Source organism: Python bivittatus, unplaced genomic scaffold (assembly GCF_059951505.1).
Source record: "Python bivittatus isolate LINGU-HERP-01145 unplaced genomic scaffold, Pbiv_v1 ctg000580_np1212, whole genome shotgun sequence".
Classification (NCBI taxonomy): Eukaryota; Metazoa; Chordata; class Lepidosauria; order Squamata; family Pythonidae; genus Python; species Python bivittatus.
This window is the reverse complement of record NW_028277087.1, coordinates 20026379-20048367: the sequence shown is the minus strand read 5'-3', so window position 1 is coordinate 20048367 and position 21989 is coordinate 20026379. Positions and strand designations below refer to the sequence as shown.

General features: G+C 41.5%; 1 protein-coding gene across 1 annotated transcript in view; it reads left to right on the top strand.

The window, feature by feature from the left end:
- The window catches only part of CUNH14orf39 (chromosome unknown C14orf39 homolog), a 36305-nt gene extending 32618 nt beyond the window's left edge, over positions 1 to 3687 (top strand). The window contains exons 17-18 of the mRNA XM_088149910.1: positions 2999 to 3056; positions 3497 to 3687. Of these exons, the coding sequence (XP_088006036.1) occupies positions 2999 to 3056; positions 3497 to 3687 (249 nt within the window). The remainder of the gene's footprint in view (positions 1 to 2998; positions 3057 to 3496) is intronic.
- The last annotated feature ends 18302 nt before the right edge of the window (positions 3688 to 21989 follow it).

Sequence of the window (21989 nt, the reverse complement as noted above, 5' to 3'; positions counted from 1 at the left end):
CTTGATTCATGATTAATCTGTGTGGCCAGCTGTCTTCCTGTCCATTATGTCAATATAGACTGAATTGTCTGTTAAATTCACCACACAAGTATAAATTACCAGTTTGTCTCTTGAAATTTAGCATTGTGTCATGCTGAACTGTAACTTGTGCTTTTCAAAATAATTTAAATAAACTATTTGTCAGAAGAACAATGCATTGTCAAAACCACACCAAAAAATGTCTAGGCAACTATATAAATAGTAATAATAAAAATTGCACCTGATATGAGAGTAAGGGTGTAAAATATATGTGGAAATTCTCTGAACCATTCCAGCAGATTCTGTTGCAGCATGGATAGTGTCAGCTACTGCAGATTATTCTTTGCTGGAAAAATTCATTAAAAAATCATTGCATTCATGAAAAGTATGCACAAAATCTGGGTGTTTGGGGGAAAGCTGTGTATAAATAGGTTTTTTTTTCACTTCTATTGCAAAAAGAATAGCGATGATAGAGTGTGTGTGTGTGTGTATGTGTGCGTGTATCCACTTTTCTCTGTCTTCTGTAATTAAAAGCAGTGTTCTTCTTTCTGAGTAAACTCCAGTGCAATACTGATCAAATCTAACCAAAATACAGGTAGTCCTCACTTAAGACCATTCATTCAGTGACTGTTTGAAGTTACAATGGTGCTGAATTAATGGTAATTACGACTGGTCATTGAAATTACAACCGTTGCAGTGCCCCCACGGTCATGTGATCAAAATTCAAGCACTTGACAGCCTGCCCGCATTTACAACCGCAGCATGCGCTTCAACTCCCCCCACCTGCCTATCTCCCCCACATCTCTGTGCTTTTGGCTGCCCTGCAAAGACAACTGAAATGGGGTGACTGGGTTCTTGTATTTGAACCTGGCAAGCTGATCTCGGATTGGTCCATGTCACGGGAGTCCAAGAAAGTTGGCTCCTGATTGGTTCCTAATCCAAATGGTCTATTTTGAAGAAATTCCAAGAGTACTGCTCTTTGAGCCAGGACTGACTGAGTCCTTTGTAGGTGGACATCTGATTGGTTTAATGTGGAGAATTCCAAGAGAGCTGGTTCCTGACTGGACTGTTTCTGAGCAGGATACTGCTGGGTATTCTTTCTGGTGAGGCTGCTGCAGATTCTTTTTGATTAGATAAGGACTATTTAATCTTGACATGGCATAAAGCTAGGACCCATGCTTTACTGATTTTCAAACTCTCCTCCTTTCTATTGAAGTTGTTGAAATGTTTATGGATCTCAATGGCCTCTCTATGCACATGGTAGTTTGATGTGGCTGCCAGTACTTATGTGTCATCAAATTGATCTTATGTTCAATATGAAGCTGAGCATATTCCTCTACTGCTGATTTTTCAGGTTATCCTAGGCAGCAATGTCTCTCATGTTCTTTTAACTGAGTATAAATACTGTGTTTTGTGGTTCCAATATACACCTGTCCATAACTGCAGGGGATGTGGTAGATGATGCAAGTGGATTTCTGCCATTCTTGGGAGATTGAATGATGTTTTGAATCTTCTTTGTTGGCTTCTAAGTTGTTTCAGGTTGTGTTTCCTATTGGAAGTGGTTTGTCTTTAGATGTGTTTTTATAGTTGTTACATTGCATTGCCTGCCTGATCTCACCAGCAGAGTACCCATTAGCTCGTAGAGCATTATCAAGATAATTCAACTGCTAATCTTTTGGTCTCAAAGATGCATGTGGCATGGTCACTAAGAGTTTTGATGATGTTTTTGTTCTGGTGGGGATAATGGTTGGAACTTTTATGTAGATAGCAATCCATACAGTATGTGTTGGCTTACAATATGCCGTGTGTCCTAGTTGTTGATTTCCTTTCCAAATGACCAGAATGTCCAAGAATGCAACTTTGTCATCCTTATGCTCTTCCATCTTAAACTGAATATTAGGGTGGAGTTCTTCTTCACCATGACTCCAGATCACAAAAATGCACTGGTGTTAATCCAATGTGCAGTTGCAAGGACTCAACTCACTTCATTGAGAAACTCAATATACTCAATCCTAGTGATAGATTGATTAGTTATGATGTGGTCTCACTCTTTACCAAAGTGCCGATCAAGGAGATATTGCTATATACTGTATTAAGAAAGTATTTCCTGAAGACATCACCAACCTCTTCCATCACTGCCTCACAACCAGCTACATCCATTATAACAATGAATTTTATGAGCAAACGGAGGGAGTTGCCATGGGGAGCCAATTTTGCTCAGGCATAGCCAATTTCTACATGAAGAAATTTGAACAAAGGGCATTGGATACCCAACCCTTAAAGCCATCCACCTGGCTCTGGTATGCGGATGACACTTTTGTGATCTGGAGTCCTGGTAAAGAAGAAGTCAAGAAATTCCTAAAACATCTGAATAGCATCCTCCCAAGTGCTCTGTTGGAAGACCTGAAAGACCAAGTTAGGGACAGATTGTCATGGAGAAAATCTACGTGGTCACTAAGAGTCAACAACAACTTGATGACACCTAATCAATCAATCAATCAATCAATCAATCAATCAAAGGTTTAGAAAAAAGATGAAAAAAACAAAGGCTATGATAGATGTGTACATAATTATTGCTGGTGCATAGAATATGGTTAGAAAAAAATTAGAATATGGTGCCATCTCATTAAGCTGAATTTCAGGTCAGAGAAAAGGAACCACTTTTTTCACACAGTGCATAATTAACTACAGATCTGTTTCCATAAGCGGTGCTGATGGTCTTTGTTAGAGAGGTATTAAACACATTTAACAAGGATAATTTCTGTTACAGAGGTTCTCTAACTCTGTGATGCTGCGACACACACCCCCAATGGCAAACCCCCACACCACCATGAATAAAGCTAATGAGTTCTTCCTTGGTAATATTGAGTGTGCCAGTGACCAGTTTAGTATTGACTGTGTTCTTATCTCATTGCTTATCATAATTGCCCACAATTATGCCTATTGTGCCATTTTCTAATGAATTCACGTTATCTTTCAGTTAGATGAAAGCTGCTCTACTGGAAATATAAATCCAACTTCCCCACACAAAGATATTGGTAAGTTTTCACAGTAGAAATATGTTTTGACTAGCTTTTGTTGATTCATGAATTACAGAATATTCTATCTATCTATCTATCTATCTATCTATCTATCTATCTATCTATCTATCTATCTATCTATCTATCTTCTGTGTGTGTATGTATGTGTATATATACACACATACAGAGAGAATATATATACGTATATATATATGTATGTATGTACTGTATGTACAGTATATATGTAGCCAGTCAATGACTTTATCCTTCTAAAAAAAATATTTAAAAAGAACTCCATCTGCATTCATAATATGTTCTGGAGAATTTCAGATCCAATGCTATTATTAACGTGTTCTCTTTTGTTTTTGTTTATTTTAATAATGGAAATATAATTAATGTTCATATGCTATTGATATATATTGTATCAAATGTTAATTCAGAGTATTATTCTGTTCAAGGAGATTTCTTTGGGAAAATGGACAATGAAGACTCATTTGCATTTGCATTTCCAACACCCTCTTCTGCTCAGGTTTCTCAAGATGGGAAAGATGACTTTAATTTTCCCTTTGCTTTTGGATCATCTGAACAATCCTCTCTAAAAGGTTTTCAATCTGCCTCAGAAAACAGAAAGTCATTTTCACTTTTCTGAATTTATCCTTAACTGTGTTTTAATATTCTACATAAAACAAGAAAAACAATGAAAGAAAGAGAATATAAATATTTTTATCCATGGAGAGATGTTTTCATCTGATTCTTTTTCAATTTTTAAATGGCTCTATGTTAAAAGGTTAAAGACATTGATTCTATTTATTTAAATGTGTAATACATTTTATTGTGGGGGCATACAGTGTAAGCTTCTAAACCTAAATTTGCATTTTAGCCTCTTCAACAGGTTTGCTGATGGTGACAAAGGAATGAACTGTTAGTTTCTGTAATGACACCAGAAATATAAAAGCAGCTTTGGTAAAGCCTTTATAATTAATAATAGCAAGAGTGCTTCCCTTTGTTTATATATCCTTCCCCCTTATATTGTTATATATAAGATTATATTGTTACATTGTTATATATTTTAACTATAAACAAAATATTGGTTTCAATATTTTAGAACATAGATTCTTCTAAAATGTTATAGTATAAAGCAACTTAGATTGAAATAAATTTTATATCGCCATATTAAAACTCCACATTTCTTCACATCTGGAGAGAAGAGACATTAAAACTGCTTCTATGAACTGGCCTATTTTTAAGATAACAAAAAATGATCCAATTAGCCAACAGATTATGGGACAAAGAAATCAACACACATCTGTAATATTTCCTTTAAATAGCATATCTTCCAGTCATGGGTTTTGAGGGGAGGGGCAGAACAAGTTACAAAAAATGTATTGGGATATTGTAATGCAAACTCTGCACCTTATGCACTGGCATGTAACTTTACAATGCTAGTCAAAATGGGTAGCGAAAAAATGAGTAGTGCTTATATGACATTTTGGAATTTTGGTGTCATTGTGATTAGGAATTGATGCTTGTGCTCCCAATTTGGAGTACAGGCATCAGTTCCCAATCATTTGTCTGAAGACAAATAAGCCTGGCCTACAAATCAAAACCAAAGAGACAGACAGAAATCATACTTTCATTCCTATTATGTTTTCTTAATGATTTGACTTTTAAAAAAAATGTCCTTGGCCAATTTTTCTGATAGTCCACTTGCTTCACAAAATCATATACAAAGCAAAGCTCAAGAGACCATCCACAATTTTTGCATTTTTAAATGCTGCTGAGAGATAAGCATTAACCAGATATAATAGCATGAGAAGTATACTTGCAACCAAATCTTAATAACCGAACAAAGCCAACATTGTAACAGTAATATTTACAGGATTACAAGTTCAACAGCATTAGCAATGTGTTTTGGATAATCTCTGGCATGGGCAGGATGGGGGTTGTGCATCCATCCTTGCCCTACATGACCTCTCAGTGGCTTTTGATACCATTGACCATGGTATCCTTCTGGATCGGCTCAGTGGATTGGGGGTGGGCAGCACAGTGTTATGCTGGTTCACCTCCTTCCTTTGGGGTGATTCCAGTTGATGATGATTGGGGAGGAGAGGTTCCTCCCTTGGCCTCTATTATGTGGGGTGCCACAGGGTTCAGTGCTCTCCCCTTTAACATCTACATGAGGCCACTAGGTGAGTTCATCTGTTGCCATGGGGTGATGTATCATCAGTATGGTGATGATACTCAGTTATATATCTCTACCCCATGTGAATTAAGCAATGCCATGAGTATCTTAACCTGGTGCCTGGAGGCTGTGAGGGTCTGAATGGGGAACAACAGGTTTCAGCTGAAGCCTTGCAAGAATGAGTGGCTCTGGGTTTTGAGGTCCTGCTGGTTCTGGGACTATGCTATCTTTGGTGCTGGATGGGATGGCATTGCCCTGCACAGACCCAGTGTGCAATTTGGGGGTCTTCCTAGACTCACGACTCCTGCTCAAAGAGCAGGTGGCAGTTGTGGCTAGGAAGGCCTTTGCACATCTTTGTCTTGTGTGCCAAATTGCCTGTTCCTGGATCAGCAGGCCCTGCTTACAGTCACTCATGCCCTAGTTACCTCCAGATTGGACTACTGTAATGTGCTCTACTGTACATGGGGCTGCCCTTGAAGAGTATCTGGAAACTTCAGCTGGTACAGAATGCAGCAGTGTGGGCAATTATGTTCACCCAGAGCCACTCATTCTTGCAAGGCTTCAGCTGAAACCTGTTGTTCCCCATTCAGACCCTCACAGCCTCCAGGCACCGGGATAAGATACTCACGGTTATGTTATACCTCTGCTCCGCGAATTGCATTGGCTGCCAGTTTGCTTCCGGGTCCAATTCAAGGTGCTGGTTTTAACCTTTAAAGCCATTCATGGCATGGGACCAGGTTATCTGAGAGACTGCCTCTCCCCATTACATCAACCTGCCCCATTAGATTTGGCAGAGAAGGCATGCTGTGGGTACCATCAGCTAGGGATGTACGGTACATTTGGTCAGCCCCAGGGGCCGGGCCTTCTCTGTCGTGCTGCCCACCTTATGGAACATTCTTCCACCTGAAATTATATTAGCTCCATCTCTTTTGATGTTCTGAAAATCCCTCAAGACCTAGTTATGTCACCAGGCCTGGGGCTCCCAGGGAACTGGGAGACATGCTTAGATGGCTCCATTGCTGAGGTGGCTATTCTTATTCTCTCTTTGTCTAGGGTTTGTATATTTTGTTTTTATGTTATTTATCTTTTAATATTGATTCTTATATTTTTATACTGAGTGTTTTATATGTGTTGTTTTATTGGATTGTTGTACGCTGCCCAGAGTCATTTTTTATGAAATGGGTGGCCATACAATCAATCAATCAATCAATCAATCAATCAATCAATCAATCAGATCCCCATAGTGAAGATAAAAAAAAAAAGACTTGTTAGGCAGATTTGATAGTTAAGCAGCTGCTGTCAGTCTTCTTTGTTTAGTTCTGTGCTTATAATTTCTTCTTTCCTCTCAACATTCCACCCCCACATCAGCTACCAGTTTAAAAAAAAATCCCTATCACAAGCCACAGAAAAATAGCCATTCCTAGGTCAAAATATTTTAATCAGCATGAGAACTACCTAGAGATCTTGGCAATGAAAGGCAAATAAATAAATAAGGCCTGACTATGGTTCAAGACATGTGTTCCATAGTATGTAATGCAATTGCTATGCAATTTACTGTTTGATATCAAACAGATAATCTTGTTTGAACATAACTATCACAGTAGAATATGGTCTCTAAAATCTGTAAGTCCCAAATAATTTATGAAAAAACACCCAGAAATCCAAAAACTGGCTATGCAGTTGGTTTAATTGCTTTCCCACACTCATCACAGGTATTATTTTTGACACAAAATCAATGTTCTGTCAGCTCATCCATCCATCCATCCATCCACGTACTGATCATCAGCAAATAACTGATACATTTAGGCCTTGTGGATAGTGACGGGGACATAGTCTTAATTTTACAGAGACCATCTACAGAGTGTGCTGATGTACATTCATATTCTCTTCCCTTTTGATTTCAGTCAATAATGAAGGAACTTCAGAGGGCACCTGGATTTCCTATTTTTTTCAGAAATTGAGATGTTGCCAGCTGCTTGCCTTCAAGGCTGAATGGCTCATTTAGAAACTTTTTTTTTCTTTCATCTTGGCTTCTTTTAGGGTATATCTCTTGACATCTCCAGAGTTGACACAAGTCACATGTTATCAAGTCTCTGTTCTTGGTGAATAGCATTCAGTCTAATGTTCTCTGACTCATACCCAGGTTGTCTACAGAGAGCAGTTCTGTTTCCAGACATATCACTCTGTGTTCTGACATTAACATTTTGCCAGGAAATGCCTTTTGGCATAATACTCCGATTATCTTTGTTGATTTAATGTGAAGTTGATGCTCTTTTTTAAGTATGCCCAACAATTCACCTTTGGAAAGGTTATTTATTTATTTATTTGTCAAATGTATATCGCCACCCATCTTACAAATAAGTGACTCTGGGCGGCATACAACAATTTCATATTGTTCATATCATTCTTCCTCAATTTTTCTTCAGAAAAATTTTCAAGGCTTATAGAGTCAGTTATGAGTGGAGCAGCATATAAGTCCAGTAAATTAATTAAGAAATCCTTGGGGCAGTGCTGCTGTATAATATAGACAACAATCAGTTCCTAAGCAGATAAGGAGCAAGACAACTAAACAGTGGGAGGTGGTAGTAATTGGATCAATGCGATAAAAGATGACTCCCTGCTGGGTGAGGGTGGAGAGATCACCCTCTCTCTTGGTTCTCCAGGCAGAAGGCAGCAGAGGGGAGTGTCCCACCTCCTGCTTAGTCACTGGCACTTCTGGATTGATATAGCCAAGGGCCATTGGGGGAGGGGAGGTTGTACTGCTGTCCTTCTGCCCCATAAGTATGCTGCTCGCCACAACTCACCAAATGCTGAGCAGAGAGGCACCTCATCCCCTTGAAAAAATATAGCAGCTGGATCTCACAAATTAGACCAAGCCAACTAACCTTATGTCTTATGTCTTGCTATTGTGTATGCAGGTACCAGGGAGTATGTAACTACTTCTAGCCCTCCCCATCTTTTCCTTACTTAATAAAACATCACTAAAATGATTTTCTAAAAAAATCATAAGGCTATAATGTGCTACAAAGGCAAGTGCCAGTCTTAGGAAATGAAGTTGATTTTGTAGGCTGGCACTTGGCTCTAATATCCCTCATCTAAAAGAAAGGGGACCTGCCATTGCTTATTAAGATAGTTTGAGGGGGAGGTTATTGGGAGGGGGAAAAATAATAAATGGAAATCATGAGAAAAAAAAGATTTATTTTTTTTTCTGTGTTTGTGGTGAGGAATGGATACATTCTTTGTATTTTCAAAGGATATGGGAAAATTAATTTAGGGGAGATCATCTTAATGTAGTCTCAGAGGATTAATTTTATAATTTGGGACTTGGATCCAACATCTGATTTTTATTCTGGTTCCTGAGCAGGACTTTTGTCTTTTACCCTATTTTGTTTTTAGCAACAGAATATGGATCAACACTGAAAATATTCCTGAGCAAGATTCTGCTTTTTTATCCTTACTATTTTGTTTTCCATGAAATGTGTGTTTTGTGGCAGCCATTCCTATCATAATAGACTTTTTTCAGATTTTGTGATGGTGGCTATAATGTAGTGATAGACCCCTTGTGGGATGCATGAAACCCCAAAACACCCATTGAAACTTTGTGTCATTTTCTTATTTGTATATGAAGATTTCATGTGTACAGAGTGTATTCAGAAGGTTCCAGACTTAGGATTTTTCTAGAACCAATTCTCTTAGCTTTTCTGACTACTAAAATTATTGGATTGTTCCTCAAGAACTGTTTCTTTCAGAATTTATTTGTTTGAGCAAGATTGCTAGACTGCACTAAGCATTCTTACTTTCTGAGTTTAATAAGATTTATTAGAAATACATTTTCAGTTATATATGAGAATTCCAGCAAGTAACTTTGCTTTCAGATGGGAGGCCTGTATATAGGCAGGTCAAAGCCAATAGATTCTGGCTTTCTGGTGTCACAAAGAAAATGCTAATCTCCTTTGAAATGATTGAATAATCTGTGCTAGGGTTTTGCTTAGACAAGGTTATTAGTCACATTATCTGAGAATCGTATGAGAATCGTCTCTTAAATAGGGTTAGCCCACCATAATTGCAATAAATGCCCATTTCTCCAGTGCTTTCTGGGCCTGCCAATTCCTTAGAGCTCACTGTACATTGAAACCTTGACTTTGGGTAGACATGCAGGCATCAGGATGAAAGTACAAGAATAAAAAGCCCTCTGGATCTGATTATCATATCTCCTCCTCCAAGATAAGGGACAGGCAGAGATTTGGATGGACTCCCAACTCTGATGGGCAAATATACCAGCAAATCAGAGGAACACCCATGGGATCACCACTCTCAGGATTCATAGCAGAGATTGTAATGCAGATTTAGAAACTGTAGTGCTCCCATGCATACAACCAAAAGTATGGATCTGGTATGTAGACAACACCTTTGTCATAATAAAAAAGGAACAACTTGTGATGGAATGGAATTATGAAGGCCAGACTCAGGGAGAAAAACATTTCCTTTCATCTCCTGAGGCGAGAGGGAGAGATAAGAGGATGAGACTGGCACCTCCCTGAGGAATTCACAATGTTGTGGCTGGCATTACTTGGGAACTGGGGTTTCAGTCTGGGAAGATTCTTGCTAGAGGTTGTAGCTAATAAACATTGCTGGACTGAATTTACATAGTCTCTTGGAGTTCCTTGGGCTAGGCCTGACACAACTAGAGAAGACTCATGAAACAATCAACAACCTCTTCAAAGGAATAAAATTCATGAGGGAAGTAGAAAATAACAACACATTACCCTTCCTGGATATCCACATCAGCAGAGGACATGACAGAAAATTTGAAATACAAGTCTATCGAAAAACAACCCACACTAACCAAGTGCTCCATCACCAAACTAACAACCCAACCTCCCACAAGAGGAGCTGTGTAAGAACATTATTCAGATGAGTACAAATGTACTGCAGCAACCCAGAACAGCAGAAAAAGGAAACAGACCACCTATACAACATCTTCCAACAAAATGGATATCCACAGAACTTTATAAAAAGTGCCTGACCACTCAACTCACTACAGCACAACCAATGCAAGCTGTGAAAAGGATAACACTGCTATACATCTGAAATATCTCAGAAACAACCAACATACTATTACAACTACCATAGCACACAAACCAACTAAAGCCCTCCAAAACATCTTAAGCAAACCAAAAGACCCAGTAGCCCAAGAAGAAAAAAACAGGAGTCATCTACAACATACAGTGTAAGGACTGTAGCAGCCACTGTGTAGGACAGAGAGGCAGAAGGCTAGCAGAGCACATCCATGAACACCAACTAGCAGTCAGGAGACACAAAAACTCCTTAATCTCACAACATATGGACAGACTCAACCATAGTTTCAGCTGGGAAACTGTCAGCATCTTAGACCAAGTTAAATCGAAAAATGCAAGGGAATTCCTGGAAGCTTGGTATTCAGATAAGTCAGCCATCAACAGGCATCTAGAGATAAATAACATTTACACACCATTCAAAAAAGACAATAAAAAGCCAAAAAGGAAACAAAAAAATCAGAACACCTCCTTGCCAGCAATCAACACCCAGATAAACAGGGATTAACACAAGGATTAACTCAGACCATCAAGCAGTAAACAACAGCCTGATTAAGGAACTACCAAGGAGAAAACCACATCCCCACTGACACTGACAGGGCAAGCCACTGTATATAAACAGAGAGCAAACCCCACTCCCTTCTAGCACTGAAGATGTTACCTAGTTGGGTAACAAACTCTGCAAGAAAACAACCAAGCTCAGAGAACATCAAGGACTCCAGTCCCAACTTTGTTTTCCTGGTATTCATAGTTTCAGTACCAAGAGACACTGTAACTGCTTTTGATTGTACTGTATCATGCCTCCACATCTTGTATCCCTAAAAAGCTGGACATCATGTCATGTGGAACATAATGAAATTGTGTGAAATAGCATAATAGTGGAATAAAAGGACAATCTTACCCTTTTCTCCCATTGTCTCCTGAAAAGAACACAGAGGAATTTGGAAGTCAGCATTTGCTGCCTATATAAAGAAAAGCAAGGAAGGTGGGGAGGTGTTGGGATCCTAAATAATAACTACTACTTATGATTCACCTCCCTTCATGACTAGGATCTATTTTTGCTTTTTGTTTCAATTTATTCAACATGGATTACAACAGAAGGTGGGAGGAAGGGCATAGGGAGTAGCCTAGAGATAATGGAGTCCTGCAGCCGAGCTTCCACATTCTTGTTGCATTTTCATGATTGGAAAATGTTTTTCCTATCAGTTAGTGACAGGAAAGCCAAATAAATATATTGTCTTGCTAATTATGCACTGCACATATAAATTGCAACAGCACAATTAGACAGTGAGTCAGAACAAAAGGAATAGAAGTAGGACAAAGATCAGAAATGGTGGTAACAGATTTCATGCTGGTAGTTTTCTGCGAACCTCAGGATGAGTAGCACTTTAAGCAGTGAGAAAGATGTCACCCAGCTATCACTAAGGCAATATAAAGCCTATCCTTGTTGCTACTGAACCGGCACAACAATGGTTGGATGACTGTAGATGATATAATTGTAAGTATCTAGTGGGGAAATAGTCATAGAATTCTAGAGTCGGAAGGTGACAGTAAGGCCATCAATCCCAAACCTCTGCTCAGGGCAGGAGTGCAATTAAAGTACCCCTGGTAGATGGCTGTTTATCTTCTACTTGACAATTCCAGTGAAGAAAAGCTCATGATGGGTAATTGGTTCCACTATTGACCTGCAATTATTATTACAGGAGAAAGATTTTTCTGAATCAGATTCTTCCTTAAATTTATCATTTCATATCCTGCGCTCTGGAAGAGCAAAGGGTCAACTTTATTCTTTCTGACAATCTTAAGTATCATATTCCACCTCAGTCTTCTCAAAGCTAAAAATGTTTAGTTTCTTCACTCTACCTTCATGGGATTTAATTTTTAGTCACCTGATCATTGTTTAGTCATTGTTGACCTTCTCTGTACTGTTTCAGTTTGTTTGAATCTTAAGGCATGGTTATGAGATGTTACCACATCTCAATCACATACAGTAAAACATTTGACATGCAGATGAATATGTATAACTGATTGGCAGACGAAAATATAGATTTGTATCCTAAATTGAAGCTAGATTCATGTTGCTGATGGAAGTTGTGCTTTACACTTTTGTCAATGGGATTTTAGTAATGGAATACAGATCAACACTTGAAACAAATTAGAGTTTTATTATGGGCTGTACAATGTTATTCAATGTCTGATTTTTATAAAGAATAGAAAAGTTAAGTAGCCTAGTAAATTCTGGACTAGCAGCTGCTACACTAGTTAGAACCAGAAAGTAGAAAGACAAAGAAACTGACAGAAGCAAGGGGGTTAATGTTGCTAAACAAAGGAATGGAAGAAGCTCGCAATGTTAAAGTTTGGTGACCACAGCATAGCAGAATCATAATACTCAAGACATGGGACTGGGCAACAGAAGAGATAGAACAGAGAGCTTAGAAAGGAAAACTGGAAAACAAGAGCACAGATATTTATGTATTCCAGACGAGGAAGGAAGCAAACAGGAAAGATTTCACTTTTATGTTCAGAAGTTTCCATACTATGCTTTTGCAGTGAAGGATTTGACACTAAAAAGAACTTAGATTGTGCATATTCTAGGGTACATTGCTTGAGAGTATGAAGGAGTGCAAGCTGGTACCTACTGTAAGATTTGCCCCGTTCGACAGAGAAACTCTCGTGACACGTGTGGTTCACAAAGAAGGTTTTCTCATGCGTAACGTAGTAGTCACAAGCAAAGCCAGGACTGGCTTGGTACAATTGCATCACTTGTTATATTCCCCCCTTCCCGCGCTTTTTCCCGCCTCGTGATCGCGTTGCGGCTGTGGGCTATTAGGCCCCCCAATGTCCCCCCTGATCGTTCATATGGCAGGGTCGGTCAGAGTCCATTGTCCTTGATTGCCAGTCCCCCTCCGGCTGGGTTGGTCCCTCCCTGCTACGTGCAGACCCGCGGGTTCTGTGCTGCGTTGCGATCTTGTTTCGCTGCCCTGCGGCCCCGTTCCTTGCATGCTCGCGCCGTTATCAGTTCATAGTTAAAAGCTTCCGCTGTGGTTTTCCTGTTTAGCTGGACGCAGGTGGCTCGTTAATTAGCGGCGCTTTCGGTTCCTCTTTTCCCCGCTAGCTACCGCCGGTGGATTCCGCGTGGTCTGGTTGCGAGCTTCCCTGCAGCCCCGTGCTTCCCTGAAGCCTCGTGCTGACCGAACCTGACATGCCGCCCCCCTGAAGACAACTCCCCCCCCTCGGTCCTATTTCGGCTTCCCGGGGTATTTACTGTAAAAGTCCCGCACTAGGTCCGGCGCCCTTATGTGGGTTTTACTCACCCATTCGCTGTGGGACTTGGGGAAATGTTTCCATTGCACTAGGAGCTGGGTCTGCCCCTTGTGCCTCCGGGCGTCCAGTATCCGGTTGATTTCGAAATGCTGCTCCCCCCCGACCATGATGGGTGGTGGTACTCCCTCCGCCTTGTGCCAGGCGTTCCCCGGCTGGTGCAACTTTAGCAGGCTGCAATGGAACACCGGGTGGATCTTCCCGAGGCTTTTCGGGAGCGTCAGCCTGACGGTCACCGGATTGATGACCTCCGAAATGGGGAACGGCCCCACAAACCTCGGGCTGAGTTTTTTCGATGCCTGGTGCGTCTTTAGGTTTTTGGTTGACAGATACACCTGGTCCCCCACTTTCCACTTTTCCTCGGGGAGCCTCTTGCGGTCCGCGTGCTTCTTGTAGTCGGCTTTGGCTCTTTGCAATGCCGCGTGCGCCGCTCGCCGGGTCTCGTCGATTTGGGCGAACCAGGCGTCCAGGGAGTTGATCTGGGATTCCGGCTGAGGCAGCTCCGGCATGGGGACGAAATCTCTCCCGGTGGCTACTTTGAACGGAGAGAACCCGGTACTCTTGTGGACGGCGTTGTTGTATGCCACCTCCGCGAATGGTAGTAGCTCCGCCCAATCGTCCTGTTGGTGCCCCACGTAGCAGCGCAGGTACTGTTCGAGCCCCCCGTTCAGGCGTTCCGTGGCTCCGTCCTTCTGCGGGTGCGCTGCGGAGGATAGGGCTTGTTTCGTCCCCACCCGCTTCAGGAACTCCCGCCAGAACCGCGTGATGAAGTTGCCGCCCCGATCGCTGACGATACGTCGAGGTGCGCCGTGGAGTCGGTAGACATGTTGCACGAACAGTCTCGCCAGCCCCTCGGCCATGGGGACTCGCCGGCACGCTACAAAGTGCGCTTGTTTGGAGAATAAGTCCGTGACCACCCAAATGGCGGTCTTCCCCTTACTCTCCGGGAGCTCCACTATGAAGTCCATGGCGACCTCTTGCCATGGGCCATCGGGTTCCGCTACCGACTGGAGTAGGCCTCTAGGTTTGCCTTTGGCTCCTTTCGCTGTTGCGCACACCGGGCAACCCCCCGAGTACGCCTCCACGTCCTTCCGGAGCGTGGGCCACCAAAACTGCCGCCGGATTAAGTGGAGTGTCTTTACGAAGCCGTAATGCCCCGCGCTCCGGCTGTCGTGGGCTCTCTCCATGACCTCCCGTCGGCAACCCTCGGGCACGTACAGCTTTCCTTCGTGCCACCACAACCCCTCTTGGCCGGTTAGCGCCTCTCGGTTCTGCTTGAGCCAAGCGTCCCGCTCCGCCGCCTCCGTGAACCCTTGCCTTACTTCAGGCGCTGCGTCCCGTCGCTCCCCCTTGGTCTGGCTTCGGGTCACCGCCTTTGCAGCCAGCCTGCTGGCGGGGATGACGGAGTCCACGATCTCCTCCCGTAGGCTGGCGTGTTGGGGCATGCGAGACAGTCCATCCGCTAGGAAGTTGCGCTTCCCGGGGATGTGTTTCAGTGTGAACCTGAACCTCCCGAAGTATTGGGACCACCGTGCCTGTTTGGGGGATAGCTTACGCGGGGTCTTCAGGGCCTCGAGGTTCTTATGGTCCGTCCACACCTCGAACGGTTCAGTTGCCCCCTCCAGTAGATGCCTCCACGTGGCCAGCGCCCACTTGACCGCGTATGCCTCTTTCTCCCACACCATCCACCTCCTCTCCGTCTCGGTGAATTTGCGGGAGGCGTAGGTGCACGGGTGGATGGCCCCCTCCGGGCTGGGTTGGAGCAGGACTGCTCCCGACTGGCTTGGTACAATTGCATCACTTGTTATATTCCCCCCTTCCCGCGCTTTTTCCCGCCTCGTGATCGCGTTGCGGCTGTGGGCTATTAGGCCCCCCAATGTCCCCCCTGATCGTTCATATGGCAGGGTCTGTCAGAGTCCATTGTCCTTGATTGCCAGTCCCCCTCCGGCTGGGTTGGTCCCTCCCTGCTACGTGCAGACCCGCGGGTTCTGTGCTGCGTTGCGATCTTGTTTCGCTGCCCTGCGGCCCCGTTCCTTGCATGCTCGCGCCGTTATCAGTTCATAGTTAAAAGCTTCCGCTGTGGTTTTCCTGTTTAGCTGGACGCAGGTGGCTCGTTAATTAGCGGCGCTTTCGGTTCCTCTTTTCTCCGCTAGCTACCGCCGGTGGATTCCGCGTGGTCTGGTTGCGAGCTTCCCTGCAGCCCCGTGCTTCCCTGAAGCCTCGTGCTGACCGAACCTGACACCTACCACTGTGTCTCAATTAGACCAATAGTATAAGAATAAAAGCAAAAGGGAAACTCTGGGAAGAAGGGAAAAGGAAAGCAGGTATAACTGCAGAAGGCTGAGCAAAAATGTGTGTGCGTGTGCATGTGAGTGTGTGTTTTGAGACATACTTTATTCAAAACTTTGTTAAGGCAAAAGGGGATTTCCAGAAAGCATTTCCTCATTAGTAAACCTCAATATGAGGTAGTTAGGATAGCGATTATGCTCTTCTCACTTTGGAAGTTTTCCATACTGCAGACTTAAGCTGCTGGACTCCTGTGCTGAAAATGAAGACTGTTCATCCTTTTCTGGATTTCAGCCCCTTCCTCTGCTTTGGCCACAGTGATGGCCTGATGTTCTTTTCAGACTGCATTATTGACAGCTGCTGATTGCTGGATTTCCTTTCTTCTTCATGCCACCTAAACTGGATTTTATCATTTTTTTCTATCACATAGATTAGAAGAGGAAAGCGGGAAAACTCTTTCCACTGGTGAATTTATTTAAAAAATGGCCATAGAGGGCAGCAACCACAAACTGGAAGGGACGGGGCATTCCTTTGATAGCATATAGTAACTGACTGGAGTGGAGATGTTTGCCTACAATGAAATAAAGTCAAGCAGCTGCACTGGGCAGCACTTGAGCCATCACAAGTCAGAAAACCCTACTTTTGATGTAAAAAAGAGGGGCGAAGTTTGCCTTCTGATGGGCTGGGAACAGGTAGAGGACCACGTTGTGCATCCCTACCTTTGAGAAATGGTCAGTGGCTTGCACTCATGCAGGGCAGTTGGTCATGCCAGTCAGCTCTTTGACTACTGCCCCAACTGGCTGGTAAATATATTGTGAGGCGAAAGAGGAGTACTTTGAAATACAGTGGCACGTGTTTCCCACTCTCTTCCTTAAAATTTAAGCATCTTTCTGGAATCAGCCAATGCCATCTGAATGTATCTCCTCAGAGTTTACATACCAACAAGAACTAATTGTTTTGCAGAATATAAGGACTGGGCTAAGGCATCACATTTCTTGTGAACAGGAATAACATGTTGAATTCTGTTGCTATTAGTAGTTTATACAGAACAGAAGGATTTTATTTAAAATATTTCTAGTCTACCTCTTCTTGGTGGCTCACAATAAATATTAAGAAATTGCACTAAAATACAGATAGAAAATATAAAACAGCCGCAGAAATAAGCAAAATATTTTAAATGTTAAAAGCAGCAATTGAAAAATAGAGCAAAAGATTGTAGAGTACAAATGAGAGCTTTGCCAACTTCTAGAATGTTCTTAGAGATGTAATCCTTCACCACTGATATATCAAGAGTACAAAACAATATAGGTATTCTTTGCTACCACATATTTGTTTTGGTCAAATGGTTTCAAATCACAATGCCTGGATATAAACAACAAAGTAAAACCACGCAAACCACCCAATGACATAGCCAGTATGTGAACCCTGTTGTTATGTGGTTGCTATTGTTCCTCAAAGGTTTATCAGCCAGGAGACTTTTACAATAATAATAGCAAGTTTCTCATTGATTCAGTTTATCCATTTTCTGGATTCCAAGGATATCCCCTTTCCAGTTCCTAATTACCTAATTGTGTTTTTGATAAGATGGAAAAATGTAGATTTAATAAGATGCCAAAGGACAAGAAGCATCAACGAATTATCCCATTACACAATAAATGTGTCACAGTCATTAGCTGGAGGAAAAATAAGTCTAATTGAATTAAACTTCTTGATGGTTTCATTATGTTCCTGATAAAGGAAAGCCAGTATCTGGGCATGACCAAAGAATTGCATTTTTTTAGAAGAAGCATCCCCTCCCCTAAACTAAGATGGTCCCTCCTTTTTCTTGAAATGTAGTCAATTTCAACTGTTTCACTTGTAGAGAGCAGCATTTGGGTGGCAGGGGAACCACATTTAATATAGGGAGGGCCAGCATTGGCTGACATGCAAACTGGGTGGAGTTATCTTAACAGGGGCAGAATTTCATATTTCTTCTCACTTGGAGAGTTCTTTTTTCTTGTTTTATTAAGCCTATTTTAGATCTTAACACTACAGTTTTCAATTGTATCCTCTCTCAAAACTGCACCATGAATTCTCGGCAATGGTACTGCTGAAATTCATTAATATAGTTGCAGGAAATTCTAAAAGTGACACAAAAAGAGATTCAGGGCCATGTGTGGCTCTGGGGCCCCAGGATGGTTGCCCTGGTTTAGTTGTTGAAATTATTATGGAAAAACTATAGTTATTTAGCTGCCTTTCAATTGATTGTATTAATATGCATATTACCAAAAACATAAGTGTCCATAATGCAATTAGGATTACCTAATTCAATGAACAAAAGTTTTCACTCCCCCAAAGATTTAAATCCATTTGTTTAAAAACCAAGAATACATTTGGGATCACCAATTATTACACGTGGTTCTTTCTTGTCCTATTTAATCTTCACAGTGCCCCTCTAGGGTTGGCAAAGAATGACCAGATGGATTCACACACCACACTAAATGGCAGTGTACTTTGTTGAGTTTTCACTAAGTGCAGGATGTAATCACATGGACTATAAATCATGTTGTATTGCTTTACACCATATACGAATATGATCACTTCAGCCATAACAATGCAATGTCTGAACCAGCTTGTAAATTACATAACCAAATAGTGACTTGAATCTAGGTTTCCCCAGTTCTTGTAAATGTTGTAAGGGAATTACAGTATCAGATAATATTATACAGAAGCCAAAAGTTTTAGTATAAGAACATAGGGAAAATCCAATTGAATCCCTGATGAATCAAACGAAAGGCCTGTTTACTCTTGTACTCTGATCGCTGAGAAGCCACATTGTCCTTCCACTCATGTTTCCCAGCAACTAGAGTTGACAAACATCCTATCTCTTATGAGGAAAATACATCTTTGGGTGAAGGAGTAGAAGTATGTTTTCAGAAGCCTCAGATGAATGGGAGCGTCTTAATAAAATTGAAATATAAAGGAACATGCAGGCTGGTTGTAAAGAAAAGCCTCATCTCAAAGCCTTGTCACAAACATCCTGATATACAAGGCATCTGTCTCGCAGTTCTTCCTGGCCTTTGGCACCTTGAACCAACTTGTTTCTTCCTCTTAGTAAGGCTATTGTTTCCTTGAAGATAGCAGACAAAAAGAAGGGCAAATATACAAGGCATCTGTCTCGAAGGAGGATGAGATAAGAAGGGGGGCAGAAAGTGACTTGAGATCTATTGGATACTGATGTATGCCTGCATCATCACATGAATATGTATGTGTATACATTCTTTTCCCTTCCCCTTCTTGTATAAATGTATAAATATCAGGGTATCCATTTTGCCTGCAGGAGAGTGTCTCCCACTAACTTTTGGTGGGGTCCCTTCCAGTGCACACTGTCTAATAAACACTGCGGTGAAGCCTTGATTATTTTGCATTTGAGTCCTGCGCTTTGATTCCACACTCTGATTCTGGAAGTCATTATGGTCAACAGGAATAGTAGCTTTATCCTTCGTGAACTTTTTATTCAATTTAGCATTAGCAAATGCCATAGATTAGCTAGGTACTGTATGAAGAACTTATTCCTGAATCTCCCATCATTCAGTTTCATAGAACAGCCTTGGATTCTTGCTGAAAAGAATTTCCCTGCATCCCATCTACCTTGGGAAGCAGATCAGTTGGGTATGGACCTTATATGGACAAGTAGTTTGCCCTTTCTTGGCTAACCTTAAGTAGAAAACATTGGAGGACCGAAAGAGAAATGAATTGATCAGGGATCTGCTCTATGTGATGATATTCTGATAGCCAAGCATGTAAATGATTTGCAAGCTCTTGTAATGGAAGTTTAAGGAATGAAATGAAAATATGGGACTAAGCTTAAATATAAAGAAGATCAAACTAATAACAACAGGTTCAGCAACGATCCTTAGAATTGATTGGAAATGAAGATAAGTGGTGGATAGCTTCTGTCTTTTATGATGGACTATGAACTGTAAAGAAACCAGCAGTCAAGAAATATGCCACAGAGTAGCACTTGGTAGAATAGCAATGAAGCCCTTGGAAAAGATATATTCAGATACCATGATGTCTTTCAAAGATCAGAATCATGCAGGCAATTGTTTTCCCAGTGACACTCTATGGAAACAAAAGTTGAACTTTGAAGAAGCAGGATAGAAAGAGTATCAACATTTTTGAACTTTGGTTTTTTCCAAAGTTCAAAAGTCTTTGAATAAGACTCCTGAGAATATCACGGAGCCAAGAAAACAAAGCAGTCATAGAACAATTCAGTACAGAGTTCTCACTAGAGGAACAAATGACCAGGCTCAAATTAACATATTTTGGCCCATTATGCAAAGATCTAGCTTTCTTGAAAAGTCTATAGTGCTGGGAAAATGGAAGGAAAAAGAAGAAAAAAACAATCAGCAGCAAGGTGGAAGGACTTGGGTCCACTGTTGGAAAACCTGAAGGAACAGGTTGGGAAACATTGTCCTGGAGAAAAATCTATCTATGTGATCACTAAGAGTTGATACCAACTTGGTGGCACATAATCAGTCACATCCTCTGCATTCCTGTTGCACTGCCTCATTGGTGGATGCTTTCCTGCTGGTTGGTGATATATCAAAGGGAGAAAGCAGAGAGCTGGAGAAAGCCAATCACCTTGCCTAAAGTAGCGTACTTAAGCTTTATTGTAGTCATACACCAGCTATCATAAAAAGCAATACACATATCCCAAAAAGAGTATATACAAATACAAAATAAAAAGTAACAAGAAAGCAATATTCCCAAGGCTATGCTAAATTAATTAGTCTTTTCAGTGACTCAGGAAGAGTGCCATATAATTGGGACAGTTGGAAAGCCTGGACTGTTAATAGCACTTCCTCCTCATCTGACTTGTCAGAACAATTCCATTAAGAGAGTATGAAGTTTAAGCACCAACCCCTGGAAGGACAGCACAACAGAACTTGTTCCCTCAAGTCCCAATGAAACCAAATATTGGGTTAATAAACCATAACTTCTGAGATCTAATTCAATTCCTTTTTCCCAAGATCATTGATTACCATCCAACAGGGTCAAGGAGGTAAGAGATCTCTCATTAAAAATCAGTCTGGATCAGAATCTAAGGCAGCATAACTTCATATGGGTCATAAGAGAAGCTAGCCCAAATGCCAAATGTCATAAAGCCAGATATATTCTGAGCTGCTTGAAGTATAGATCTTAAGAATTTGAATTGTAGGGCTTCAAGAGATCTTAAATCTTGATAAATACAAATCTGCTACCCATGAAGCAGAAGACTTATATTTTAGCTTTACAGATGTTGATTGCCATGTGCACATAATTGTCACTAACTAGTACTTTTTCAAATCAGGACAAAAATTTCAGAAGCGAGTTGCAACTCTATCCCAGGAGCCTGATAGGTATTAGTAATGTAGACAACAAATTTTAGGATAGCGTGTTTGTTTTTCTTGAAGCTGACATAAAGAGTAGAGAGTGTGAAAGTAAGTTCTCACCCCATTACAAGCAAACAGCCTTATACCAGATCAGTTTGTTACCAAAATAAGAGACAGGTGGAAGCTGTTGTTCTCCCTGATGGTGGATATTTTTGTGAAACTACAATTGGGCCAGTTTGGTATAGCGGTGAAGGCAGCAGGGTAGAAACCAGGAGACCATGAGTTCTAGCCCCATCTTAGGCATGAAACCAACTGGGTGACTTTGGGCCTCTGTCTCAGCCCTGGGAAGAAGGCAATGGCAAACCACTTCTTGCCAAGAAAACTGCAGGGATTAGTCCAGGCAGCCACCAGGAGTAAATATTGACTCAAAGGCACACAGACACACACACAACAGTAGATCTAGTTGGTGAGAAAAATGTTAACACCATTAATGATCCCAATCTTGTTCATCTCTCCTCCCCATTCCCGATCATGCTCATTCACACTCAAGTGGCTGCTAAAAACCTGGACAAGTTAAATACCCTTTCTGAACACAGTTAATAGCTCATTTCCTGTAAGCCTCAGAATCCTCACCCAGATATGTGTCATAACAGGGAGGTATACTGTAATGCCAGACAGGCAGGATAAGTGTAGCATTTTAGGCCACGGGTGCAAAGTAACATGTTTGAAT